This window comes from Gorilla gorilla, chromosome 19 (genome assembly GCF_029281585.2).
Source record: "Gorilla gorilla gorilla isolate KB3781 chromosome 19, NHGRI_mGorGor1-v2.1_pri, whole genome shotgun sequence".
Lineage (NCBI taxonomy): Eukaryota > Metazoa > Chordata > Mammalia > Primates > Hominidae > Gorilla > Gorilla gorilla.
The window spans coordinates 74,193,552-74,220,972 of record NC_073243.2 but is presented as its reverse complement, the minus strand read 5'-3'; the positions used below and the strand labels follow the sequence as shown (position 1 = coordinate 74,220,972).

Sequence of the window (27,421 nt, the reverse complement as noted above, 5' to 3'; positions counted from 1 at the left end):
AACATTCCATGCTCATGGATAGGAAGAATCAATATCATGAAAATGGCCATACTGCCCAAGGTAATTTATAGATTCAATGCCATCCCCATCAAGCTACCAATGACTTTCTTCACAGAATTGGAAAAAACTACTTTAAAGTTCATATGGAACCAAAAAAGAGCCCGCATTGCCAACACAATCCTAAGCAAAAAGAACAAAGCTGGAGGCATCACGCTACCTGACTTCAAACTATAGTACAAGGTTACAGTAACCAAAACAGCATGGTACTGGTACCAAAACAGATATATAGCCCAATGGAACAGAACAGAGGCCTCAGAAATAACACATCTACAACCATCTGACTTTTGACAAACCTGACAAAAACAAGAAATGGGGAAAAGATTCCCTATTTAATAAGTGGTGCTGGGAAAACTGGCTAGCCATCTGTAGAAAGCTGAAACTGGATTCCTTCCTTACACCTTATACAAAAATTAATTCAAAATGGATTAAAGACTTAAATGTTAGACTTAAAACCATAAAAACCCTAGAAGAAAACCTAGGCAATACCATTCAGGACATAGGCATGGGAAAGTACTTCATGACTAAAACACCAAAAGCAATGGCAACAAAAGCCAAAATACACAATGTATCTAATTAAACTAAAGAGCTTCTGCACAGCAAAAGAAACTACCATCAGAGTGAACAGGCAACCTACAAAATGGGAGAAAATTTTTGCTGTCTACCTATCTGACAAAGGGCTGATATCCAGAATCTACAAAGAACTCAAACAAATTTACAAGATAAAAATAACCCCATCAAAAGAGCAATGGATATGAACAGACACTCCTCAAAAGAAGACATTTATGCAGCAATCAGACACATGAAAAAATGCTCATTGCCACTGGTTATCAGAGAAATGCAAATCAAAACCACAATGAGATACCATCTCACACCAGTTAGAATGGTGATCATTAAAAAGTCAGGAAACAACATGCTGGAGAGGATGTGGAGAAATAGGAACACTTTTGCACTGTTGGTGAGAGTTTAAATTAGTTTAACCATTGTGGTAGACAGTGTGGCGATTCCTCAAGGGCCTAGAACTAGAAATACCATTTGACCCAGCCATCCCATTACTGGGTATATATGCAAAGGATCAGATATTATGCTCCTATAGAGACACGTGCTCACGTATGTTTATTGCGGCACTATTCACAATAGCAAAGACTTGGAACCAAGCCAAATGTCCATCATTGGTAGACTGGATTAAGAAAATGTGGCACATATACACCATGGAATACTGTGCAGCCATAAAAAAGGATGAGTTCATGTCTTTCATGAACATGGATGAAGTTGGAAACCATCATTCTCAGCAAACTATGACAAGCACAGAAAACCAAACACTGCATGTTCTCACTCATAGGTGGGAATTGAACAATGAGAACATGTAGACACAGGGCGGGGTACATCACACACTGGGGCCTGTTGGGGGGTGTGGGACTGGGGGAGGGATAGCATTAGGAGAAATACCTAATGTAAATGATGAGTTGATGGGTGCAGCAAACCACCATGGCACATGTATACCTATGTATCAAACCTGCATATTGTGCACATGTACCCTATAACTTAAAGTATAATAATAATAATAATAATAATAAAGCAAGTTTAGTCATGCTACTCCTCTGCCTAAACTCCTTTAGCAACTCCCTTTTGCCTTCAGGATAAAATCTAGCTCCTTAACATGGTATATTGGTCAGTTCTCCCATTGCTAGAAAGAAATACTTGAGGCTGCATAATCTATAAAGAAAAGAGGTTTATTTGGCTCATGGTTCTGCAGGCTATACAGGAAGCATGATGCTGGCATCTGATTGGCTTGTGGGGATGCCTCAGGAAACTTACAGTCTTGGTAGAAGGCAAAGGGGGAGTGAGATATCTCACATGGCAGGAGCAGGAGTAAGAGAAGGGGGAGGGAGGTGCCACACACTTAAATCTCATGAGAACTCACCCACTATCATGAGGACACTACCAAAGGGACTGGTGCTAAACCATTCATAAGAAGCCACCTCTGTGATCTAGTCACCTCCCACCAAGTCCCACCTCCAACATTGTGAATTAGAATTTGACATGAGATTTGGGTGGGGACACAGATCCAAACCATATCCCATGGCTTATACAGCCTTGATATCTGGGGCCTGTTCATATCATTTCCCCACCATGCCTTTGGTTTCTCACATTTTCTGTAGGTAAGAAGTCTGGCACAGTGTGGCTGGATTCTCTTCTCAGGGTTTCACCAGGCTAAAATCAGAGTATTGCCTTGGTATGTGCTCAGGGTCCTCTTTCAAGCTCATTGGTTGTTGGCAGGACTCAGATCCCTGTTTCCTTGACATGTGGCCTCCTTCATCTTTAAGTCGATAGTGACATGTGAAACACTTTTCATATCTCAAATTTCTCTGAGTTCCTCTTCCCTCACATTTCTGTGACTTTCTTGTCGGCACTGTAGCTCATGCAACTGCTTCAGCCCCACCTGCAATCCAAGATAATCTCCCTATTTTAAGGTCAGCTGACTAGTAACCATAATTACACCTGCCAAGTTCCTTTGACCATATAAGGTATTCATGGACATCACAATAGGGGGCAGAGGTCACAAGGGTAAAAATTCGGCTTACCACAGTGCAGTACCCTCTGACTGAAATACTCTTTCTTGCCCTCACCTCCTGCTCCTGCAGCTGCTAACTTCTACTTTATCTGTTAGGTCTCTGATTTATTTTTGCCCCTCTTTTCTCCCTCATTGTCAAGTTTGGGTTAGGACCTTCTCAGTGCTCACATATTACTCTGTATTTCCCCATTGTAGCACTTTTCACTCTGTGTGCTGATCTGTATCCTTTCTGGGGACTGCCAAGTCTTTTAGAAGCTATGTTTATCTGGGCACATTTGTGCTTTCTCTGCTTAACTGAGTGTCTGCCATACATACAGTTGATATCCAATAAAAAAACCGTTGAATCAATGAATTCTTTATATCCATGAAAGATGGAAGCATGATAACTAATATAAAATTCCAAGACTGTTACCCAGAGGGAGAACTGAGAAGCCAGTTTTCACTCAATATATACAGATTATTATTATTTTTTAAATGAACTGGCCTGCTTTTGTAAGGTGGTGTACTCCTCATTACCGGATTTTTTTAGGTGTAAGCCCAGGGATTGAGTGTCAGCGATATTATTTGGGGGGCAAAGTACATGAGCTCTGTTTTGTGACTCATTCTTCATAAGGGTTGCTACAAGAGCAATGGAGATGAGCTCACTTGCATTACCATACCTGTGGCTCCCAGGAGGGACTCACATGCTGTCATTACCAGCAGTGCCCCTGTCTTTCGCTATGGAATTACCCTAGGAAAGTTGGTAATGGCCCAGAACCACTGTGTAATTAGCCAGCATGGCCTGTGTGTGTGCGTACACAGGTACACATACACACGCGCACACACACACACACACCTATTACAGAGGTTACTCTATTAATGACAGCTATGTAGGGGAGAAAGTTTTTAATGGACCAAATGTCTTTGTTCATATAGACCACACTTTTTGAGGTAATTGACTTCCTAGTACCTTGTGCCAGTTACTGAGTCATAACTGAGTGGCAAGATTGGTGTAGAATTACAAGTCTTTAACTGTGTAGAAACAACATTAGAAGTATAAATACTATTAAGATAAATCAGTAAGAGAAGGATTATAATGAAGTATTTAAGAATAGTCTTTTTGGTTTCAAACCCCCAGCTCTACTACTTACAAACTGTGTGGCCTTGGACAAGGTCCTTAAGTTTCTTTACCTCAGTTTCTCAAACTATAAAATGGAGATGATAATAATGGAACCTAACTTACAGAGTGATTGTGAGGACTAAATAGGCAAGATAGGAAAGCATATAGTGCCTAGGATATGATAAGCGTTGTATAAGGGTTAGCTGCTGTTATTATTATCATTATTCATTCCACAGGCACATTAAGACCTCCAACCATGTGCAGAGTGTATGGCATATCCTAGGAATACAATAAATATTTTGGGGTAAATAAATAATGTGCTCATTTGTAATTTTGATTTATATTTGCTCTTTCAGATAAATACTGGAAATTGCCCCAATAACTTTATAAGCATAATATGAAGAAGTAAATAAGAAGAAGTTATTGTAGTCTTGTCTTGCTCAGAGCTTGCTAGGGCAATCTGGAAAAATGTCTCCTGCTAGGACTTACCTTCTCTGTTCTTTATTAAAGCAAATGGATATTTTTAAAAGCCATTTGGTTTTTCTTTTTTTTAGAAAGCAAATTATAATCATGTGAAATTAGTACTTTGCTTATAGGTGTGTATTATTTTCATCATGATAAAGTGAAATGTTCTTGCCACAAAACTGTTCTCTTCTGAATTGAGGTGAGATATTAACACTTTGTTTGTCTTTGTGAATAGGTTCATCCTAAGTTCCACTATAAACAGGCTCATGACTCGGGCACAGACACTTCTTGCGTGACTTTTTCCTATGATGGTAATGTCCTTGCCTCTCGTGGAGGTAGGTTAAAAGCTTTCTTTTTGATGTATTTCTCTATATAAAATAATCATCTTTAACAAATATGACAATAATATCCTAGTGCTTAGTAAAGCTTGCTTTGATTTTTGTTAATGCACCTTTGCCAGTCTGATTTCTTCATTAAAATACATTTCTAACTTTGCAACATTGTTTGTATTAAAAATTACCAAGTAAAATGTTTAAATATTTACTTTTTTTTGGCCTAAGTTTTTCATTTAGATTCAAATTCCATAAGAGTTTGAAGCCTCCACAAATGATCCTTGCTTCTGCCTTGGGAAGTGTATAGATGATCACCTATATTCTTTCTATACCATTTTATAATTCTGTGTCTGGTACTTCAAAGTCTTCTATTTGTTGCTTGACCATTGCTTTTTTTTCCCCCCCAGTTCAAATACTAACCCAATTTAGTTTTTTTAAAAAAGTCTATATCTAGATGAGATTTTTAAAAACAGTTCTATATGATCATATTGTAAGTTTACTTATCCACATTTGTATAGTTGGATATAGCTTCCTAATTTTTTTGCTAAATCTTTATCACATAGATAGGTTGTGTATTGATAGAAGGAGATGGAGAATAGTGAAGGCAGCATTATGGGAGAGTATGGGACATAGCTGAAGATTTTCCTACAGACCTATTTGTGGGGAGAGAAAAGAAATAGCATGGTAAGTAGTTTGGAGCCATGTTACAGAGGGTCTTAAATATCACATAAGGAAAAGAAATACTAATAGCATGGTTAAGTAGATGGGAACTGTGCTACAGAGGGCCTTATATAGCCTTTATTCTGTAGGCCAAAGGAGGAGCTAACACTTTAGGCAGGTGAATCTAACAGTGCTATATTTAGCTATTCATTCAGTCACTCGACTACTGTATATTGAGCATCTACTATGAGCTAACATGCTAGGTGCTGGGTGTAAACTGTAAACATCATAGACAGAATCCTTTTCCTGAAAGACTTTACAACCCAGTGTATAGGATAGTGGAAATGAAGAGAGAGGCAAGAGAAGTGGCACAGCTTTCCCCTCAATTTAACTAGTGCCTGTCCTTTTACCCTGGGGAACTCATTCAGATTCTCTTTAAGGAAACTTTACTGTTGTATCTAAACTACTCTCATTTGCATAACTTTAAAAAATCAAAGCACATGTACGTGTAATTCTCTATTTATGATACACATGGCAAATGTGGATATGTGTAAAATATGTATTTTGGTCCATCAATTCTAACCTGCTACTTGAGTTCAGAGATGATTCCCAATTAAAATTCTATATATTCTTTATTTAAAACAATGGTTCTCATCCCAGTAGTGTATCTGAATCCCCTGGGAAAGTTTTCAAATGATAATTGCTCCACTTAGGAATTCTTACATCCACTCTTGCATCTTTGGGATGATATATCCAAGTCTCTGAGGTGGAGTTAGGGGAGAAGAGGGGAAAAAGGGAGCGTGTAGCTTGAAAATTCTTCACAGGTGATGAAATAGGTGAGCCCATAATTACTCAACTGAGTAATTACCCAGTTGATATTTGCTCCCTTAGAAGTATAAAACTAACTCTATTTCAGTCAAAGCCATTTTGGTGATAATTCTTACTTTCCTTTCCATCATACACACACACACACACACACACACACACACACACACACACACACACACACACACTAGCTTTTGGATAACTTAATTGGTCAATACCACATGTATGCTGTATTCCATCGTTTTCCTTCCTGGATGTATACAATATGGCAGATGGAAGTCTATTCAGCAAAGAGTCCCCAGGGTGTTACAAGGTGCTTCTGCTAGCTGCATAACCCACTGGATTAGATGGAATTAATACAGGTTAATGTTTTCTTATTGTTTGAAGATTGTGGAGATATGTAACCTTTTTTTAAAGACTAAAAGCAGACCAGGTGCAGTGGCCCACACCTGTAATCCCAGCACTTTGGGAGGCCGAGGCAGGTGGATCACTTGAGGCCAGGAGTTTGAGACCAGCCTGGAAAACATGATGAAACCCTGTCTCTACTAAAAATAACAAAAATTAGCTGGATGTAGTGGCGCATGTCTGTAGTCCCAGCTACTCGGGAGGCTGAGGCAGGAGAATTACTTGAACCTGGAGGCTGAGGTTACAGTGAGCTGAGATCATGCCACTGCACTCCAGCCTGAGTGACAGAGCAAGACTCTGTCTCAAAAAAAAAAAACAAAAAACAAAAAACAAAACAAAAAAAACAAACAAAAAAAACCAGACTAAAAGCAATAAAGTAACATTCCAAAGGTGAGCCTTACAAAGTTCTCCCAGTACAAGCAGGTCCTGAGTCCAGCCAATTGTGGATTAGTGCACCTGCCAAAAGTTGGGTTTCAGAGGAAGCTTCGCTGTAAAAATGGGGATTTTTACTGAACTCTTTACTCTCCTCACTTGCACCTGATTCTCATTCCTTATTGGACCCAAGGGGTTGAGGCAGGTCTCAGCTGTGGGCACTGGGGAGAAAGAACAGCGAAAACATTATGTATATAAGTTTGGCTTTTGTTCTGTTCAGGAATTCGTCCTATAGAAATATTAAAAAGGGATTTTTAAAAATTTATTTTTAAGATACATATGGAATACTTCACAAATTTGCATGTCATGCTTGTGCAGGGGCTATGCTAATCTTCTCTGTATCGTTCCAGTCTTAGTATATGTGCTGCCAAAGCGAACACAAAAAGTGATTCCTTAAAAATACTCATTATTCTTTAAATAGCTTGGCAAAGCTGTACTCCCCAGCAAAGTGAAGAATGATAGCTATAGGTAGAATTACACCGGAGAGAAGGGAATTACATGGCTCATCCTTATTAATGTTAATGGATAGCTTTACCCATACACCAGTGGGAAAAGGAATCTGTTGTGAATTAAACTATTTTCAGTCCTGATAGTTGTTAAATTAAACTCTCTCAAGAAGTAACGTATGCTCAAATACACCACAGGGGAACTACCATCTGCTCTAATATCATACTTTAGAGTAGATTTTCCAAGGTTCTTTCTAGCTTGCAGATGCTACATCTATCTGGAAAGTAATTTCTAGAAGCCCAATTCATTATCAAGTAGCTTTCAACTGTTCTTGCGACTACCGCTTTTAAGCTCTCTGAACAGTTAAAAAAGTAAAACATGCTTGTGTGAATCTAGCTTCTTTCTTCCTTTCTTTCTTCTCTCTTTCTCCCCTTCCCCTTCCCTTTCTTCTTTACAGTTATACATTAAGTTTAGCGGACTCTAAACTGGGAGCAAGTTCTTTTTGCACAATTCACTTTTCTGTCTTTTTTTCCCCTCATTCCTCTGTCAGGTGACGATTCATTAAAATTATGGGACATCCGACAATTTAATAAACCACTTTTTTCAGCCTCGGGTCTTCCCACCATGTTCCCAATGTAAGTAGCATATTTTAAATATTTGATCAGCATAGAAGAATGGAAAAGAAGTACTTTTACTTTAATGTTAATTTATATCATACGTCTTTTAGATCTTCTGGAAAAGAGACTTGAGAGAGTGATCAAAATCTGTTTTTTGAAAAAATATGTATTTTTTTATTTTTCACATTCCTCAGACTTCAAAAACTTTTTTGAAGTTAAAATTATGTATTTGATTTATTCATGTGTTTGTGTGTATTGTATGCACGCACAAGTCTTGGAGTAGTAAAATATATTTTAAGAGATTCAATTGTTCTTTTAATATTGTATAAATGACAAGGTAGGCCTTTTAAAATTTGTGGTTTTTAAAAATTTGAGCTCTAGTCAGCCAGGCATGGTGGCTCATGCCTGTAATCCCAGCACTTTGGGAGGCCGAGGCGGGCAGATCACGAGGTCAGGAGATTAAGACCATCCTGGCTAACAACGGTGAAACCCTGTCTCTACTAAAAATACAAAAAATTAGCCGTGGTGGCGGGTGCCTGTAGTCCCAGCTACTCGGGAGGCTGAGGCAGGAGAATGGTGTGAACCTGGGAGGCGGAGCTTGCGGTGAGCCAAGATTGCGCCACTGCACTCCAGCCTTGGGGGACAGAGCCAGACTCCATCTCAAAAAAAAAAAAAAAAAAAAATTGAGCTCTAATACCTTCAAGGCAGTTTTTAATATTACTGAGCATTTATAGTACAGCTTATTTTCTCATTTTTTAAATCATTCAAATCAATAATTCAGCATCCTTCACTTGTTCAGACTGTCTTGCTGTGGGTAGCTGAACGCTGTTATCTCCAATCTACTAAATTGGCACCTGAAGCTTTTAAAGGTTTTTTTGAAGCAGCTGAGGCAAAACTTGACCTCTAAGTCCTATAGTTGGTGCCTAGGCAAATTGTTCTATTTTGGTAGAAATGAAATAATGATCAACAGAGAAGAGCATGAAGATAATGGAAGTGTCAAGGGAAGGAAGCTGTATGAAAACTGTATGATAATGCAGTACTAACTCTAACATGTCTGCTGCCCATGGCATTTTATGTTAAAACAAACAAACATGAGTTTATAGCTGATGATAATTTTTTGAGCTATTATACCTGCTACAAGTAATGCTAACTATATAACTTCTGATGGTAATTTTTTGAGCTATTATACCTGCTGCAAGTAATGCTAACTATATAACTTATTTGGGTCATGTCTTAGATTAGTCACAATCAGATGGCCAGACTGCTAACAACAAAAGCCTTGGAATCATAGCCATCAATTAGGTTCCAGCAATGCAACCTGTGGCTCATTTCATGGTGCTCAACTTGATATAACTCAAATTATTTGGGGGTGATGGTAGTGGTGTTAGTGAAAATAGTTTTTAAAATGGCCAAAATAATCATTACTTAGACATTAGTCATATATATATCTGTCCGTAGACACTCTTAATGTCTATATTGAGTTTTTTTATACTTCCTTTACATTAAAAAAATTACAATGTAGAAGTTAAAAAGCACAGATTCTGGAGTCTGACTGCCGAAGTTTGAATCCCAGCTCTGCTACTTACTTTTGTTGCCGTGTGCAAGGTGTAATTAAATTATTTTCTTCACTTCCCTCATCAGTAAAATGTGGATAATAACTACCACATAGGATTATTGTGACGATTAAACAAATTAATATAAGTGCTTGACTCATAAGCCCTATATAGGAGTTACAGAGATGTTTATATTTTATTTAATTCACTAATGATTGCTGGACTGTTGTGGAGGTCATAAGCTTATACTCATAAACTCTTTTTTTCTGTAGGACTGACTGCTGTTTCAGTCCAGATGATAAGCTCATAGTCACTGGTACATCTATTCAAAGAGGATGTGGCAGCGGCAAACTTGTTTTCTTTGAGCGTAGGACTTTCCAAAGGGTATATGAAATAGACATCACAGATGCGGTACGTATATTCTTTTCTCCTCAGCCTTGAGAATACATAAAGTTTTCCTCTTACCCATCTTTTGGTTTTGTTTGTTAGGTAGAATATAAGCCCTGGCCCTGAGAGCACAGTGATAGCTGCTTTTCACTCTAGCTTAGGAGTTATCAGTATTTTGTGGACGGCTGAGCTGCCCTATCCCTTTCCACAACCCAATATTTCCTATGGACCTACACTTTAGGTGGAATTTCAGCTGGGTTTCCCTCTCTGCCAACCAAATTGAGGAGTGAAGAAGATGATCATCATGTAGGATACAGAAAGGAGCATCCCACAATGGGCATGTTTGTGAGGATCTAGGGATTGTCGACAGAAATGAAAGATTAATAAGTGACGAAGTTTAACATTGTTCCCGAAACCATGAAAACTTTGACAGAACTCTGCTTGTGTGGGTTGTAGTCATTAAAGTCAGGCTCAGCTTGTGCTGAACTTAATTGCTATTTAGTTATTTGGAAGTTTAAAACATTTCAGATTTAACTTCGACACCTTAAAAAAAAACATTAGTTTTCTTTACAGATTTATATGAACACTAAAACACCAGCATTCACTCGTTCATTCATTCATTTGTTCATGTCCTGAGACTGAGACTGGAGCCACATGTAATACAATAAGAATGAAAATTCCCAGAGGAAAATTTGAATTCCTTTAAGCTGTATATTATTATTTACATGGTAAAGCAAATCATTATAATTTTCTGAGTATGAAACAGGCCAATTAATGTCTGTGTAAATTTTCTTTGGCTCATTGTCAAATCTTTTAGTAATATCCTATATCTTAAACAGTGCTCTTTTGTAGGTTTTTCCAGTTGTTTCAGCTCTTTGTAAACAGTTGAGACATATTATGCACTTACGTGACTCAGACAATTGAACAACTGTTTTTAAATTACCAGCAAAAAACTCCTGTCTCTAATGTTCTAGTATTACTATGAAGTCTTAATTTGCGGGTTCTGAATGTAAAACCATGGTATAGAGTATTATAGGAAAAGTGAAATAACAATGAGATTAATTCTAGATGAGTACTTATGTTTAGTAGATTCTAATCTCATGACGTAATTTGAAATGTGCCAGCACTCACAATGCTTTTTCTGGGTGCATTAGGAGCCAACTAAAACACTAGAATCAAAGAAAACAATTGAATCGATCAACTTTCATCTCAGAAAGTAAAATTATTGTAATTGGTTGTTCCAGAAATAAGCTGTGTTCTACTATGCCTCTAAATGACTATACATTTCAGTATCACACTTGATGTATTTTTAAATTGTAGCTTAAGTTGAACTGTAAATAAATTAAGGGATGTAGACATATGATTGCACTTTTAAAGACATGCTGGGCTTCTGTAGTTTATAGGAAGAACATACTGTTTGCTGGAAAAATCAGTGTCTCATAATGTGATACATTTTTGTTCTCTGTGTTACTTTTATAGGTAGATCTTTTTCTCCGTGGTACTTACCACTGCCTCATATATTGTATATTTGTTTGGTTTTGTCTGTCTTCTTCTACCAGGATGTAAGTCACACAGGGCGGAAACTTTTTGTTCACTGCAGTATCTTTGATGCTTTCAATAGTGCCTGGCACATAAATAGCTCTTAATATTAATTGAATGAGTGAGAGATATACTTGGGAAGTGCAAATAAGGCATATTGTAGATCATGTGTAAATCTTCGGTTAGGTGTGTCTTTGGAGAGTGAGGCAGGAGAGAGATATCTAGAGTTAGAAAGGTAAAACTGGTCTTGTATACAATTAGAAGATGACTATCTTGTGTCTTTTTTTTTTTAAAGCAGAGGAGGACACATTCAGATCTAAGTTTTGAAATGGTTAATTCTTGTTGAAATACAAGGTTTAGTTTTATAAGATTTGGTGAGTCTGTGTAGATGAAGCCAGAAATTTATAATTTGGGAGACTGGGTGAATGTTCATTGATGTAAAAATACATAGAGATAAAGCAGATTTTGGAAGAAAGACAGTGAATTCTGTTCTTGATATGTTGAGCTTGAAATACCTATAGGACTTCTGTGTAGAGAGAGATACTCAGTATGCAGATGGTTTAATAAGTTTGGTGCATAAGAGAAAGAAGAGACAGTTTTGGTAAAAACATTTATAGTGCATAGTTGAAATGTTGATTGCTGATGACTTTGATTAAGGTAAGGGAATAAAGGATAGAAAAATGAGCCCTAAGAAATGTCATCATTTAAGAGACGAGCAAATGAAAAGAAGCTAAGAAAGGAGAAATTTCATTAAATAAATAGGGCATACAATATTGAATCATCTGAGAAAAGTTGGAAGACAAATTATGAGATCCATTTTAATAGATGGATGAAGAGAGAACTTCAAATAGGAACAAAACCACACACCCCAAAGAGTCCTATTAAATTGTTGATTTAGTGAGGGTGAGGGCTTATTGTTATTGTTAACATCAAACAGCATCATTTTTCTGTTGATATATTAGAATGCTATGTTAAATAAAGGGGCTTTTAACAGTCCGTTTGACCTATTGTCCCAAGTTTTACGTCTTCTTGGAATGTAAAAAAATAAATACATTTCTTGGAATGAATAAAAGGTGGACACTTTGCTAGAAGAGCCAAAAGACCCCTCTTTTATAATTTTGTGTTGGAAATACCACACTCCAAGGTAGTAAGGAACTTAACTGTGTTGAGTTTTAATTTGCATAAAAGGCAGCATCTCAGATTCTTAATATCAGCAGTTAGTAGTGTACTTGTTTGACTAAGGCACAGACAGTCATGGCATTATGTGTATCCTAGATGTGTTCATTTACTGGACACATATAATTGGTTACGCTCTTCCCACGCCCTCTTCTAAAACAGAATAAACCCCTACATGCTTATATTCTAGGACACCAGGCTATACATATGTGGAGCCAAACACTGTTTTCAGTCAGAAGATGTTAACAATCTATGCAGTTATTCCTTTTAACTAAAAACTATCTTCACAAAAACATAGCTTCTTAAAAATATAGCAAGGGCATTTTCTATAATTATTTTTGAAACAAAGTTTTTTAAAAACCCAAAACTTGTTTTAATTCTGTTCTCTGCATTGTCATATTCTTTGAAAAATTTCCTTTCTCTGTTCATTGTAGAGATTCTCAAGTCTGTTTGCTAGGAGATGGTGTATGTTTCTTTAACATTTGCTATTTCATCATACGATGTTTGCACACATTTTACAATTCTGCTAAAATTTTTAGACATTCCCTTGTAGTCTAATTGCATTTCCTCAAATTATACACTGAAATGATTTGTTTATGTCCCCACCCAAATCTCCTCTTGAATTGTAGCTCCTCATATGTTGTGGGAAGGACCTGGTGGGATGTATTTGAATCATGGGGGCGGGTCTTTTCCGTGCTGTTCTTGTGATAGTGAATAAGTCTCATGAGATCTGATGGTTTTATAACTGGGAGTTCCCCTGCACCTGCTCTCTTGCCTGCCACCATGTAAGATGTGCCTTTGCCCCTCCTTCACCTTCCACCATGATTGTAAGGCCTCCCCAGCCATGTGGAACTGAGAGTCAATTAAACCTCTTTCCTTTATAAGTTACTCAGTCTAGGGTATATGTTTATTAGCAGTGCGAGAACAGACTAATACACACACACACACACACACACTCACACACACAGACTCACACTCACACACTCTCTCTCTCTCCCCTCATTTGTTATCTAATTCTTTGTGATTTGAATAGTATGCTTGGCCTCTTTTCTAAGATGAATTCCAGAATATAACTTGAATCTTGAGTTTACAAATTCACTTTTGTTTTTTTTTTGTAAGACAGCACCTTATGCTTTTTATGTATTATGTAAAGGGCTTCCATTACTCTGTTTTATACAATAAAAGCACAGGAAAGAAAGAATGGATAAAATACAACTTGGTGATGACATGTCAATTTTTAAAGTTAATTTTATTTGATGAAATTATTAAATTTTAAGCTTTTCTTAAGAGCCAGTATTTAGGGAAATGTTCTGAAATAACAATATTATTAGCTTGGTAGTTTTTCATCAAATGATAATTTATTGTGAAATGACTAATAGAATTTTCTTTTTAACTAGTATGAACCAAGGGACATGGTTTATGCAATTGTACCAGTATATTACCATTTATATTTTTTAACTTAAGCATGGTTAATCAGGTTGTTTTAACCTGATATTGTTTCATGGTCTCTGTACCTCATTCACTTTTGGCAATAATTTCAGAGATAGCAGGCATTCCCATGGGTAAAGAGGGAAAAGGAGGAAAGGAAAAAAGCCAGAAATTTTACACCTGAGCCTAACTTCTTTTCTAATTTATTTGTTTGCTTAGGTACTTTGGTGAGAGACCTCTAGTTTTGTAAATACTGGCTGAACAAAATGAGGATAAGAAAGATTTAAAAAACTAAACCTTTATTTTTGAAAACACTGCTATAACATCTAGTATAACCTAGCATATAGCCTCTGAAGCGACAGAAAAGGAAATATGCTTTGATATTTTCAACTAGTATGCCTTGGACATTTTAAAGTTGATTGAAAAGGCCTCGTATGGCAGCTCATGCCTGTAATCCCAGCACTTTGGGAGGCCAAGGCAGGTGGATCACCTGAGTTCAGGAGTTCAAGACCAGCCTGTCCAACATGATGAACCTTGTCTCTACTAAAACTACAAAAATCAGCCAGGTGTGGTGGTAGGAGCCTGTAATCCCAGCTACTCCATAGGCTGAGGCAGGAGAATAGCTTGAACCTGGGAGGCGGAGGTTGCGGTGAGCTGAGATGGCACGACTGCACTCCAGCCTGGGCGACAGGGTGAGACTCTGTCTCAAAAAAAAAAAAAAAAAAAAAATATATATATATATATATATATATATATATAGTTGATTGAAAATCCTAAAATTAACATAAGAAATATGATAGTAAAGGTATTTTAAGGAAGAAAAAACCTCATTTTTGATTTCTAGATAATATTTGATTTTCTTTGGGACGTTTTTTAAATAGTAAAGAACAAGGATTATCTTATATTTTTACTTCCTTCTATCATGGCTTGTTTTTCAGAATATCCCTTTCCTGTGAGAAATGAAATGTATAATATGCATACCTCATTCATGTTCTCTAAAAAAGAAAACTGAAAATATTAAGTATCTGGTGTCTTCTGTCAGTTTGAAGTATTATGATGATCATTGTTTTCAAGAGGCTAACTCTATAGTTTGAGAAAGTATATATTGTGGAAATGAAAGTGCTAACATTTTCAAGTTGATTGAAAAGGCCTGGCGTGGTATAAATGTTATACATAACATATAAAATTATACATAACATTTTGTATGTTATGTATAATTACACGTTACACATGTAACATAATTATGCATAACATAAATTTAAAAAGTGTATATTCTGGAAATGAATGTGTTAGCACTTTTCATTTCACAAAAAAAGTTTTTGTGTTCTTATTAAGAGAGAATATTGATGTTTTAATTCAGAGAGATTGAAGAGGAAGACTAAATGGATAAAAAGGGCCATGAAATAATAGACCCTTTATGAACCTAGCTATTTATCTTAATTTATAATGTGTAAGGGACATACGGCCATTCAGACTATAGTCAGCCTCCATTATTTGTACTTAGGGAGGGAAGCAGAAAGGTAATTCAAATTAATGGATATTCCAGAAGTCCTCAGAATTGGCTTTGGAATGTATCTTTGTTCTTACATTTGAATGTAGATATAGCCGATCTGGGAATTCACTTCAAACAAATTAATGATACTATGCCTGTGAAAGTTTGACTCTGAAGGAGTTGAGGAACTCATCTGTTCTTTCATTTCATACTGGGAATAGAGTAATCATCTGTTTTACTGATATAAAGTCCCAACTCAGGCAGAATGGCACCTCCTTCTAAGTTTCTAGAAATAAAGGAGTCAAGCATTGTCTCTGCCCAGAGTCATACAAAGAGTAGCATTACACAGGGAGAACTTGAGCTACGGCACTGCAAATGCTAACTGAAAATAAACTTGAAAGACTACATTTGGCATTTATCTGCCTGCTAAAATATAGTGAAACCTCCTTAATGTGAAACACAGGAGATGGAAAAAATGGGCTTTGAATTAACCAGCTTTCCATTATCTGATTTTTATTATGGAGCAATCAGGCAGCTGGTTGACTAGGGAATAGCATTTGCTTTGAATTATGTATTATTTTGAATAACGTGATATCAGCTTAATGAAATTTTACTGTAATTCACTTTTTTAAGGAGGATTAAACAATGCATATCCTAGAGGGAGCCTGAGTAACATATTTGTATTTAATAAAAATATTATATTTGCCCACAGCCAAGTGATAGGACGGTATACCTAACATAGGTGTGTGGAGCACTTGCTCACTGAGAACAGAAAGGTGGAGTTTCAGAGCACTGGTTGTTTCTTGGTCTTCCAAGATGTATGAATATTTGATAGGAAAACTGGGAGCAAGTAGAAAATGATGGAGTTTTATGTAAATTTGCCAGTACATGTTTCTTTCTCTGGTCCTATCTTTTTTCCAGGGTCAAGAGCCAACTTCTAGCATGGCTTATTAGGACAATGTTTTACTGTCAAGAAGTGCAGTGGTCACTCAGTACTACTATCTCTACGAGTATTTTCTTTAATCACTGAAGAAAAGAGATGCCAGTGGAATATGGTGAAAAACAATGTTGCATTTTTGCTGCCTTCATAATTTGGACTACAAGACCACCTTGAAAAACTTAAACATTTTTGGGGAATTTCCTAAAGCAAGCAGCATACACATATAATTTAAATGGGAATTTGAATTCAGCTGGGCTCACCTACTAAGCCAGCATCAATAAGACTTGATTAAATTACTTCTTGGTTCTCATTCACCTAGAGGTATCATATTATGAAGGTTCCAGAGCAGTTGTTCTTCAGATTTGAAGAATACAGTTGAATGTTTATCTGTAGGCACATGAGAGTAAAGAGAAAAGATACCTCAGATTTCTTGGTGGTTTAACTGTTAATATCTACGATATCAAATCTTAACATGTTTTTAGGTAGGGAAGATGACAGGAACTAGTTTAGTGCTGATTCCTTTTTATTATTTTAAAAAATTATACTGTAAAATTGATCTTTTTAAGAAAGCATACAGTTCTGTGATTTTTAACACATGTATAGATTCATGTAATCACTATCAACACAATCAGTATACAGAACAGTACCCCCTAAAAACTCCTTTTTTCTATCCCTCTATAGTCACACACACACCCCCTCTTCCACCCGCAACTCCTAAGCCCTGGCATTCACTGATGTGTTCTCCATAATTATTGTGTTGTGGTTTCAAGAATGTCATATAAATCAGCGGTCCCCAACTTTTTTGGCACCAGGGACTGGTTTCGTGGAAGACAATATTTCCACAGACAGGGCCAGGATTAATTAGGGTGAGGCAAGTGAGATGCTTTCCTCAATCACAAAGTTTACAGGGACACTAAGACACTTAGTAATCAAGATAAGTAACATTTTAATGCAACAATATAAAAAATGCAAAAAATCTATAGTGAATAAAATACCAAATTTTAAAATAAAAATGGGATCAGTAGCAGTGCTGTGCCAAGCTGTATTACAGCCTAAGGCAAAAGGAAAACTCAGTTGGACTGATCCTGTCTTTATTTAAAATGTTGATGTTTTGTTTGCCATAGATTTTTTGTTTTTATTTATTTATTATTATTATTATTGGTGGAGGCTAGAGTTGGGGAAATGGTAACTCACTTCTGCTTGACTGATACTTTGAATTATGGACTTCTTCTCAAATCCACTTACTACTGTTTACTTTTCAGAGTCCTCAGATAGGTCTCTGAAAAGTATGTAGGTCTCTGAAAAACCCTATGCCTTCTGTCCTGGTTTTTAAACAACATTCAGAGGGAGAGACTGAATGGAGTATGTTTCTACTGTCTACAATGGTGATGGAAAAAACAAAATGAAACAGTACAGATTATAGCAAATGTGCTTAGGAGGAAGCTTCTAAGTTAGCTGCACATTTGGAGGGACATTCATATGGTAGGAAATAAAATAATGTCATTGATCCTAGAATGAGTCACCCCTCTTACTTGGGCAGTATGTTCCCTTGACATAACTGTGCCACAAGGCAGAGCTACTGGCTTTTGCTTAATTAGCTGCCATTGGTATTAAGCATACTTGGCCCAGTTTCTCAATATTATTTTCCAGAGCTCATTCCTCTTGCCTACCTGCACACTATGACGTAACTCTCCTGTATAAAAATTAGACTTAACAGATTTTACAACTTCCCTAAAGAGTTCATTTCTGTGTATGAAATCCCTTACCGTCAGATCATTTTTTTCTTTATTTTTAGCCTCACATTCTCATGTTTAGAGCCTACATCCTTTGCTCTGGTCCTCATGGAGTTGGAGAACAGCTGGTTAACATCCTCTGTTTCCTTGAAGATTATAAAGTTACTGTTCAGTCTTGTCTTTGTCTGAGGGAACCAAACTTAGTCTTTTGTTCTTTTTGTTTGTTAACATTTCCTTGTGGATCTTGTTTTCTCCACACCTCTGTTGTCTTTGATACTCTCTTCTCAGCCATTTCTAAACTCTCCAGTGACCAAATTGGAGTAAGGGTCTCCTCAGGGCTGATGGTGTCATGTGGGTGGTAAGGGCATCATCATATTACTAATGTTTATTAACGTAATACATGGCACATAGTAGATGCTTGGTGAAAATGTATTTATTAATTTTGCTTTACCTTTTATTACATTTTACTCTATTCTATTCTTGTTGGGACTAACTGTAATGGCCTGTTCCTTACCACCTTCTCAAGTTTTTATTTTTTGGTTAATAGTTTTTAAAAATCTATTTGGAATTTCAGTGCATATATTTTCTTTCTTTTTTTTTTTTTTTTTTCTTGAGATGGAGTCTCACTCGGTCACACAGGCTGGAGTGCAGTGGCACGATCTTGGCTCACTGCAACCTCTGCCGCCTGGATTCAAGCGATTCTCCTGCCTCAGCCTTCCGAGTAGCTAGGATCACAGGCACCTGCCACCGCGCCTGGCTAATTTTTGTAGTTTTAGTAGAGACGGAGTTTCACCATGTTGGCCAGGCTGGTCTTGAACTCCTGACCTTGTGATCCACCCACCTCGGCCTCCCAAAGTGTTGGGATTACAGGCGAGAGCCACCGCACCCGGCCACATTTTCTTTTAGGATTGATAAAAGAAGTATACATTTATTTTAATTGTCTACTTCTTTAAAACTTTAGATGATCCTTTTTTCAGATTCATTGCAAATAGCCAGGTTTTGGGTTCATTAGAGGAAACACAGATTTACTGCAGATGCTTAAAATACTGGTAATTTAAACTCTAGTGAATATAGTTTGTTTTGGTTGTTACACTATTAATGAATATGATATGTTTCCTGGATCTATTTTGTAAAATATACTCTGTGCTTTGAAGCAAAAGTTATTTGTTTGAATTTGACACTTTATTTTATCAGAAGTCTAATCATTACCCTTCATTAGAATAGGGGACAAATACTGATATGATATAGTACTTATCACTTTGTTTTTCTCATCTTTATTATCTCTTTTAAAAAAATCTTTTTAATTTTATTTTTATTTTTTGAAACATAGTCTTTCTCTGTTGCCTAGGCTGGAGTGCAGTGGTGTGATCTCAGCTCACTGCAACCTCCACCTCCTGGGTTCGAGTGATTCTTGTGCCTCAGCCTCTCTAATAGCTGGGATTACAAGCGTGCACTACCATGCCCAGCTAATTTTTTTTTCTTAGTAGAAACAGGGTTTCACCACATTGGCCAGGCTGGTCTCGAACCCCCAATCTCAGGTGATCTACCCAGCTCAGTCTCCCAAGGCGATGAGTGAGCCATCGCGCCTGGCCTCATTCTCTCTTAAAATAATAACTTTATAAATTTTTTGTAACTAGCAGATTCTTGATTCAGATGCAGTTTTTTAGATTCTCTATTCTATGTTCTCTTCTTTGAAATAACGTTTACTATAGGAATCCAGATTCAAACCCTGCAGTGAAGTGTCTTTTCCTATGACCACCTGTTTAACAGTGATCTCATTTGGGAAGTTACAGTGTGAGATGAAGGGCCAATCACGTGCTGCCTTAGACTTCGCAAGCAAAAGAATGAGGACCAAAAGGAGGGCTTATCCAGTTTAATAGTTTATCCATTTCCTAGTATCATTTAACCCCATTACAAGCTATATTAAAAAACATCCACTCCTTAGTAGTGCCAGCATTTGCAAATGAAGATTTTTCTGCTTCTATTTCTCGTCCTTTGAAACAATAGAAATAGTCAGTGTATCCCTTTTGATTAAACAGGAACTTTTTTCCCCTTCTCTATACAAAAGTTTGATATTTTATTTAATAAGTATTTAAATTTATTTAATAGGTATTTAAACTTCTGTAGACATGATTGCCATGAATGGCAAAGCTAGATAAGGAATCAGCCACTAGGTAACACTTAATTTTATTATTATATTGTTATATTTACTTATTATTATTAGGTAATACTTATTCACTAGGGAGAAACATACTTCCTCTATAAAATATAAAAAAAGAGAACTTGATTTGTAGATGTTTAAAAATGTTCAGAATGATACTATTCTTTTCATAATGTGTAAACAAATAATACAGTAATGACTAGAGCTCCATTGTCTAACCCTAGCACCGTATCACATCCCACTGATGGACCAAGTGAAGGACTTGATGTCTTGTAGGATTTTCTGACAGTTTTTCTCCCTCAGCCTGAATCTGATGAATGATCTTTGGTAACAAGTTTTCCAGCTGTTCTATCAGAATTCTGGCCAAACTTTCACAATTATATATAGTGTGGGGAAGAACAAGTTCTATAATTAAAATGTATCCCGGGATAGTATTTTTCCTTTTTGGAAATGATAGATAGTGGTCTTGTATGAGGATGGGTTGTGAGACCCCCAAAGGATTTTTAAATATCATAAAAGAGTATGATATTTAAAACATCTTTACCGGTACTATAGCAAGATAAATAATACTTTACATATCCTGCGTAGTTCGTGTATACAGGAAGATTCAGCTTTTCCTGTGTTTTCTTGGTTTTACATACTTAATGATTTCCAAGATCTGATTACATATATTTCTTATCTAGCAGTTAGAGATTTAAAAAGTTTCATGCATTACTGTTTTATTTATATAAACATAGGATTGATGGTCATTATCTTTATGCCTATCTCTGTTGATAAATGAAGAAATGTAAAGGAGCCCAGGTCTGTGTAGACCAAACATAGAAAAACCAGGTGGAGTTTGGTTTACACTGTGGATCTTAAATGAAGAGAAATAGCCATATAGTGCTTCCCATGCCTTCTCACAACCTGGTCTCCATAATAAATGATAATATGTCATATAAACAGATAAGGCTCCTCTTCTCTAGAAATGACTAGCCTGAGGCCCCAGTGCCCCAGGCTCCTCTTAGGCATGAGGGGCTCCATATCTTGACACACCTACCATATCTTGGTATCCCATTCTGTGCCCACCAGTGGGAAGCTCTGCTGCATCTAAGTGGATCCCATGAGGTGGGACCTCTGGGGTCATTTGCCTTGTAGGACGACCACCCACCTGGGTCACTCACCCTGTGGACTCCTGTTCCCAGTCTCCTGTTTGTTTCCTGCTCACAGACTATCATTAATAAGAATAATTACCAGACTTTCTTCAGTCGTTACTTATGCCTTCTTTGCCTTCACAAATTCTTCTCAAGTAACAGGGTTGGAGCAAACTTTTACTGTTTTGAATTAGATGAACAAAATTGTATTTAATTTTACTTCCCAAGAGACCTTCCATTTTCTCTGAGAACTTTTTCTCATGATGAAATTCTTTAAGCAGGTTTATTATCAGATACAGATGGGATTCATTTAGTGCCAAGGATGACTACCAGGTTCCAGATTTTTGCTGCTTTAGTGGTTACCTTTATTTTATAGCACAGACTGTAAATGAGTTATTTTAGTAAAAGCATTTTCCATGAGTTTTCTGGGAATTAATTTGATAATTAGATGCCAGTTTTTAAAATGCATAATATATGCATCTGTATCAAATGTGTATGACAGGTGCAAAGCAACACTTTCCCTTACTTGGTTTTTCTGCAGCAGCCCCCACATTTATGAAAGTACTATGGCATTTTTTCTTTTCACCATTGCACTCCTATCTGGCCTATTAGAGAATTTTTCAGGATAGGGAAGGGAGAAGATTGAGAAGATTTCTGGCAAAAAAAAAAAAAAAGACAGTTGCCACAAGTCTGGCCCATGGTAGAATTTCCTTGGAACTGGAGGAATGTGGAGGAGGGGAAAAGGAGAGGCATATGCTCACTTAGCAAGATGTGTAGAGAAAATGTCTGCCTTTAAACTTTTCCATTGAGGGGATATCTGTAGAGATCAGGAGGTGGTGATGAGTCTTAGTTATTGGAGACTGGGGCTTACTCACCATGTTTGCTTCCTGAACTTCAGAGGGATGAAGCCAAGTCTTGTGGCCCATGCCTGTGGCAAGGCCATCCCAAGTTTGAGAAAAGCAAGGCTTTGGGAGAGAGTGGAGGGAACAAAGACAGGACAAATAGCCTGGAAAAGTTGAAACAATTCCCATTTTACTCTCATACTTCCCTGGCCCAATATTTTAATATAGAAAACAGTTTTTCTTTCTCTGTGAAGAATATCTTGGGCTTGTGGAAGTCTGAAGAAAGTTCTTTCTCCAGTATTTTTTTTTGTTTTTATCTGTTTTCTTTTTATTTGTTTTGGGTTCACATCTTGATCTTCTTTCTTAGTGTCTGGAATCTGCACACACAAACACACACACACGCACACACACACAACCATTCAAATGTGTTGGATAGTCCCGAGGATGTCTGTAACTCTAAGACTGCCTCTATACAAGTCTGCAAAATTGTGTAACAGACTCCTTCATGGACAGGTGTCAGGCTTTTCATTTGAAAATTGTGAAAAATGCTTGTTCAGGGAATCACTGCATTAGCTTATCCATTCTTGTACTATATGACAAAAACCAAACGTGAAAAAACCAGATGGATTTTGGTTTACAGTATGGGTCAGCAGCTGTGGAGGATCCGGAAATGGAGTTTCAACATAATCATGTTTAAGGTATAAAGTTATGAAGGCTGTTGGCTTTCTTTTAGCATGTAGAATAAGGGCGGTGTTTAGATATGTGCATTGCAGATCCCTAAGATGTTACGCAGGCATTGATTTCTTTTATAGTAACATTTGTGAACTGGGAACTAGTGGGCTTTTTAAAAAAATGATTTTAGTACTAACTCCTTTTTAATACAAACTTGCTAAGGTTTCTACTGGGTTAGGTGGGTTTGGATATGATTAAATGTCAGCTACCTTCTTTCTGCCCCATCTTTCCAAATAGGGCTTTGCATGGTTAAGTAGTAAGGGAATGAACAGTGGAGTTGGAGAAACCTGCTTATTGACCCAGCTCCTCTATGTGCGAGTTATTATGTGACCTTGGGAAAGTTACCACTCTCTACAGCCTCAGTTTCTTCATCTGTGAGATGGGATGAGATTATTAATTTTGTAGTAGTTGTGAGGACTCAATTATATTAAATAATGTAAAGTTCCAGTACCTAATAATTCCCTTTCTACCATGTCCTAAAATGTAAATCATTTCTCTCTTTGGTTTCCTTCTCCTCCTCCCCTTATTTGCTTCCCTGGTTCCTCTAAAAGTAAACAAAATAACCACAGAAATAAATTATTTGGAAATTTTTGTGGTCTTTTCACTTTTGCTAAGGGGTAATTCCAAAATTCCTATTTCGGAATTTTGACACTGCTAGCTCGACATCATGCTCTCTTTCTCCCCGGCCTGCCCCTCTCTTTTTTCTTTGGTCTCTGCAGAGAAGAAAAAAATCTCTCTGTTGAGCACATTAAGGTCTTGTAACTCCTTCTAGTCATGCTTATGGTCTCCTATTCCAGTTCTTGTCTCTTATTTTTGGGCAAATTTGTGGTTACCCTCCACTACCAAATTAAAGGGTTAAAATGAAAATGGGCTTTGGTTTAAAAGAATAAGCTTCATTTTGTGCTGAAATGTAAAGTTCAGCTTTGGCAGCTAGAGGAAGCCATTAGTGAACCAACATGTTTTAGGAAATGAAGTAGATTAGTGTAAGAATAAAACACTTTGTCAATTTAATTAAGCAAATAAGTTTATTAAAATATGCAGACTAATTTCAGAACCTAGTTCTTTGCACTGCAGTGGCCTTCTGCCATTGGAATCTCATGATATAATGTGAGGGCTTTCTCTTTGATTCTGTAGATGTCATGTCTTGATGTTCCTTCCTGGTTCTCTGGTCCTTTTATTCAAATGTGCTCTCTATGCTTTATTTGCTGCATTTCTCAGTGAATCCGTAGGTCAGAATGTGTCACACTCCCAGTAAAGAAGCACTTTTTCAAGAACAGGATGAAGAAAGTTTGGGGTGGTTGGTTGATCAAGGGATTGTACTCTTTCTAAGTATTTATAGCTCATCTGTCTTCTGATGTTGGTTCCTTAGGCTTCTAGCAGGCACGTGTCGCATTGTTGTTAAGCAAAGCCGGTATGTATGTTTGACAAGTTAGCAGCGTGGCAGCTCAGCTTGCTTCCCAGCCCTGCCGCAGTCTCAGGGATTGTTTGGTTTGGCAGGTAGCCAGCTCTCTGCTATAAGATGCATTTCCTTGACAGGATAAAATGTGGAGCCGCATTAGCTGCAAAGTTTACAAAGGTTAGCTAAACACACACAATAAATATTAATAAACAAAAAAGGCCCACCCACCTTTGGCTTTAAATTTTGTTTCTTCATTTCGTGTTTTAGAATCCTTGTAGTATTTGATTAATAACTAGTCTTAGGGTAATTGAGCCTTAAGTATCCTCTGCCTAAGTCAGATTGCTCACTGGCCTCTCATTTGCTGCTTTAGTGACTCATTGCCACAGTGCATGGGGCTCTGGAATGACTGTTTAGTTTAAGGGGTCTTATTTGCCTCTCCCTGTTTCGGCATGAAAGGAGGGTAAATATGCTTCTCAGTAAGAACATATACTAATCAGCTATATGTGTGTGTAAAGGCTCTGGAGGGTACAGGATGTGAACAGGAATAGAGGTGAGGTGTCCTTGGACTCCCTGGAAAGCAATAGGACCTTGGTCTGTTGGCTTGGGCAGTTGCTTCTCTCTAACATTTACACCCTCAGTGAAGAGGGAGAGAGTAACAGTAACCTGCTGCCCCTGGAAACTGCGTGTTTGGCTGGATGTCTTGGAATTTATCGGCCTACATTGTGGATCTTTTCCAATTCTGCACCCTGCTCACTTGAAAACATATTTGAGAACTAGTAATCTTAGACTGCTGAGCCAGACCTCTAGAGAACCAAGAAAGAGAAATAACTCTAATACTTAATATTGTCCTGGGCCATTTATGGGTGGCTGAGATTTCTGAAAGCCTTTGACAGCCGCTTTCATTATTCTGTGATTCATGTACATTCTCTCTCTCTAGGACCACATTAGGAGGAATCTAACCCTGCTACATTTGTAGGATACCTGAGTATAATGATGATATGAGGAAATCGGATTATTCCTCATGGAGTAATGATTTTAATTTGAAAATTGTCTCCAGCTCTACCTAGCAAAGCAATCCATTTAGGCATGGGTGAACTGTAGCTTTTAATTCATTCCTTTGGTGAACATTTTTTGAGCACCAGACACTGATCTAGGCACTTGGGATATGTTGCCAAACAAAACTGACTGAGATCTTTGCCCATGAAATATGTGTTCTAGTGGGGAAGGCAGACAATCAGCATCATTAATAAATAAGTTATATATTATATTAAAAGATGATACATGCTATTAAAAAAAGAAAAGCAGACTAAGGGGAGTTCTGGGGCACAGTTTTAAATTGGGTGGTTTGAATAGCAATGACATTTAAGCAAAGACTAAAAGAGATGAGTCTTGGCTCAGATGGATTTCTTCTACATAGGGTTTCATAAACATAACTTCATGAAGTTATGTTTGTGACTCTCCTCATGTTTCCATATACCTGGCTGTGACCATCTGGGAATTTCCAGTGGTCTATCTCAAATTAGTCGCAGTGGTGGAGCACCTAGAAGCTGCACTTTGTAGACCATGAGCTATTGATATACTTAATTACGTCTTCCCAACCAGGAGCAATTTTATTAGGAGAAAATGTGACTTTTATATGTATGTATTATAAACTAGGTTTTACAAGCATAGGTACAAAGCAACAACAACCCCCCCCCCCCCAAAAAATACCCAAACTATCAAATTAAATATATCTTATTTTTTCAAGTTTTTTGTTAATATTTACTCACTATTATATTTGTTTTATCATCTTTTAGAACTTGCTAGCCTGGGTAGCAGGCACCATAGATTTGAGAAAAATTGTGGAAAACAAGCCTAAAGTTGTGAAAACCTGCTCCTTTAACTTAATTTTCCCCCCAGCTGATGGGGAAAACACAGCCATTCTGATTTGATTTTCTCTGTACAGTATCCCAATCCTCTTCAGTGGTACATAGGTTAAGAACCACTCTTCTAGAGTAAGTCTGTTAAATCAGGTATGAATTAAATAAAAGTCTTGTAGACTCTTTTCAGCTTTCTCCTTAGTTCCTCTGGAATCTCAGGTAAGGGTTTGCAGCCATTTACCTATTTTTTTTGGCCTATTGTTTTGCCATTCACATGGGAGTCAGAATTTTTATTTCTTTGTTTTTTTCTTTCTTTCTTTTTAGAGACAGAGTCTCACTCTGTCACCCAGGCTGGAATGCAGTGGCATAATCATAGCTCACTGAAGCCTCAAACTCCTAGGCTCAAGCAATCTTCCTGCCTCAGCCTCCTGAGTAGCTCGGACTACAGGCGCGTGCCACCATGCCCAGCTGGGAGTCAATGTTCTATCAAAAAGGATCTGAGAGATTTCAAGATATTCTGTCTTAACAAAAGAGTGGAATGAATAGAGACAAGGAATCAAAGAAATTCAGCCCAAAGTAGATTTAGGAGACGTAGTCATGATTTTCATTTTACCACTAGAACTATAAAATGCTAATATCTAATCATACCCTTTTCCCCTTTAGTCCCTATATATAGTTTGACAAGTGATAGATTATTAATAAACATTGAATTAATGCTTCCACTCATATCTTGTTCTATCTGAGTGAGTTCTATAGAACCTAGTACATGGGGTTTCTGTTTACTAACATTAGCTTCATCTTTTTTCCCTTTAATTCTATCCACGCTATCCCTCCCACCTCTGCCCTCTTACCACAGACAAAAATTAAAAACAGGTTATAGTTCTCACTGAGAACTTGTGGTTCTTTTCAGCCCCAGAGCACCACTTATTTTCCTTACCAGTAATGAATTCACAGGATCATAACTTCCAGTGAACCTTCTCTTAAACAGCTTTTCATTCAGGTTAATGTCAAATCTTTGTATTCTGTATCTCTGTTTTACTTCTGCTGTTGTCCTGCTGTCTTATCTCATAGATAGGGAGACATTATTAAATGCCTACAAATGTGTATTGTTTCTGAAAAAACTTTATGAGATT

General features: G+C 37.2%; 1 protein-coding gene and 1 non-coding gene across 3 annotated transcripts in view; one reads left to right on the top strand and one right to left on the bottom strand.

Moving 5' to 3' along the window:
- The window catches only part of WDR70 (WD repeat domain 70), a 364,079-nt gene that overhangs the window by 304,597 nt on the left and 32,061 nt on the right, over positions 1–27,421 (top strand). For both annotated transcript variants that reach the window (XM_031003468.3, XM_031003469.3), the window contains exons 11-13: positions 4,432–4,531; positions 7,848–7,932; positions 9,740–9,878. In XM_031003468.3, the coding sequence (XP_030859328.2) occupies positions 4,432–4,531; positions 7,848–7,932; positions 9,740–9,878 (324 nt within the window). The remainder of the gene's footprint in view (positions 1–4,431; positions 4,532–7,847; positions 7,933–9,739; positions 9,879–27,421) is intronic.
- On the bottom strand, positions 7,124–7,230 carry LOC115931382 (U6 spliceosomal RNA). The gene has a single exon (XR_004067882.1). It is a non-coding gene; the product is annotated as a U6 spliceosomal RNA (small nuclear RNA).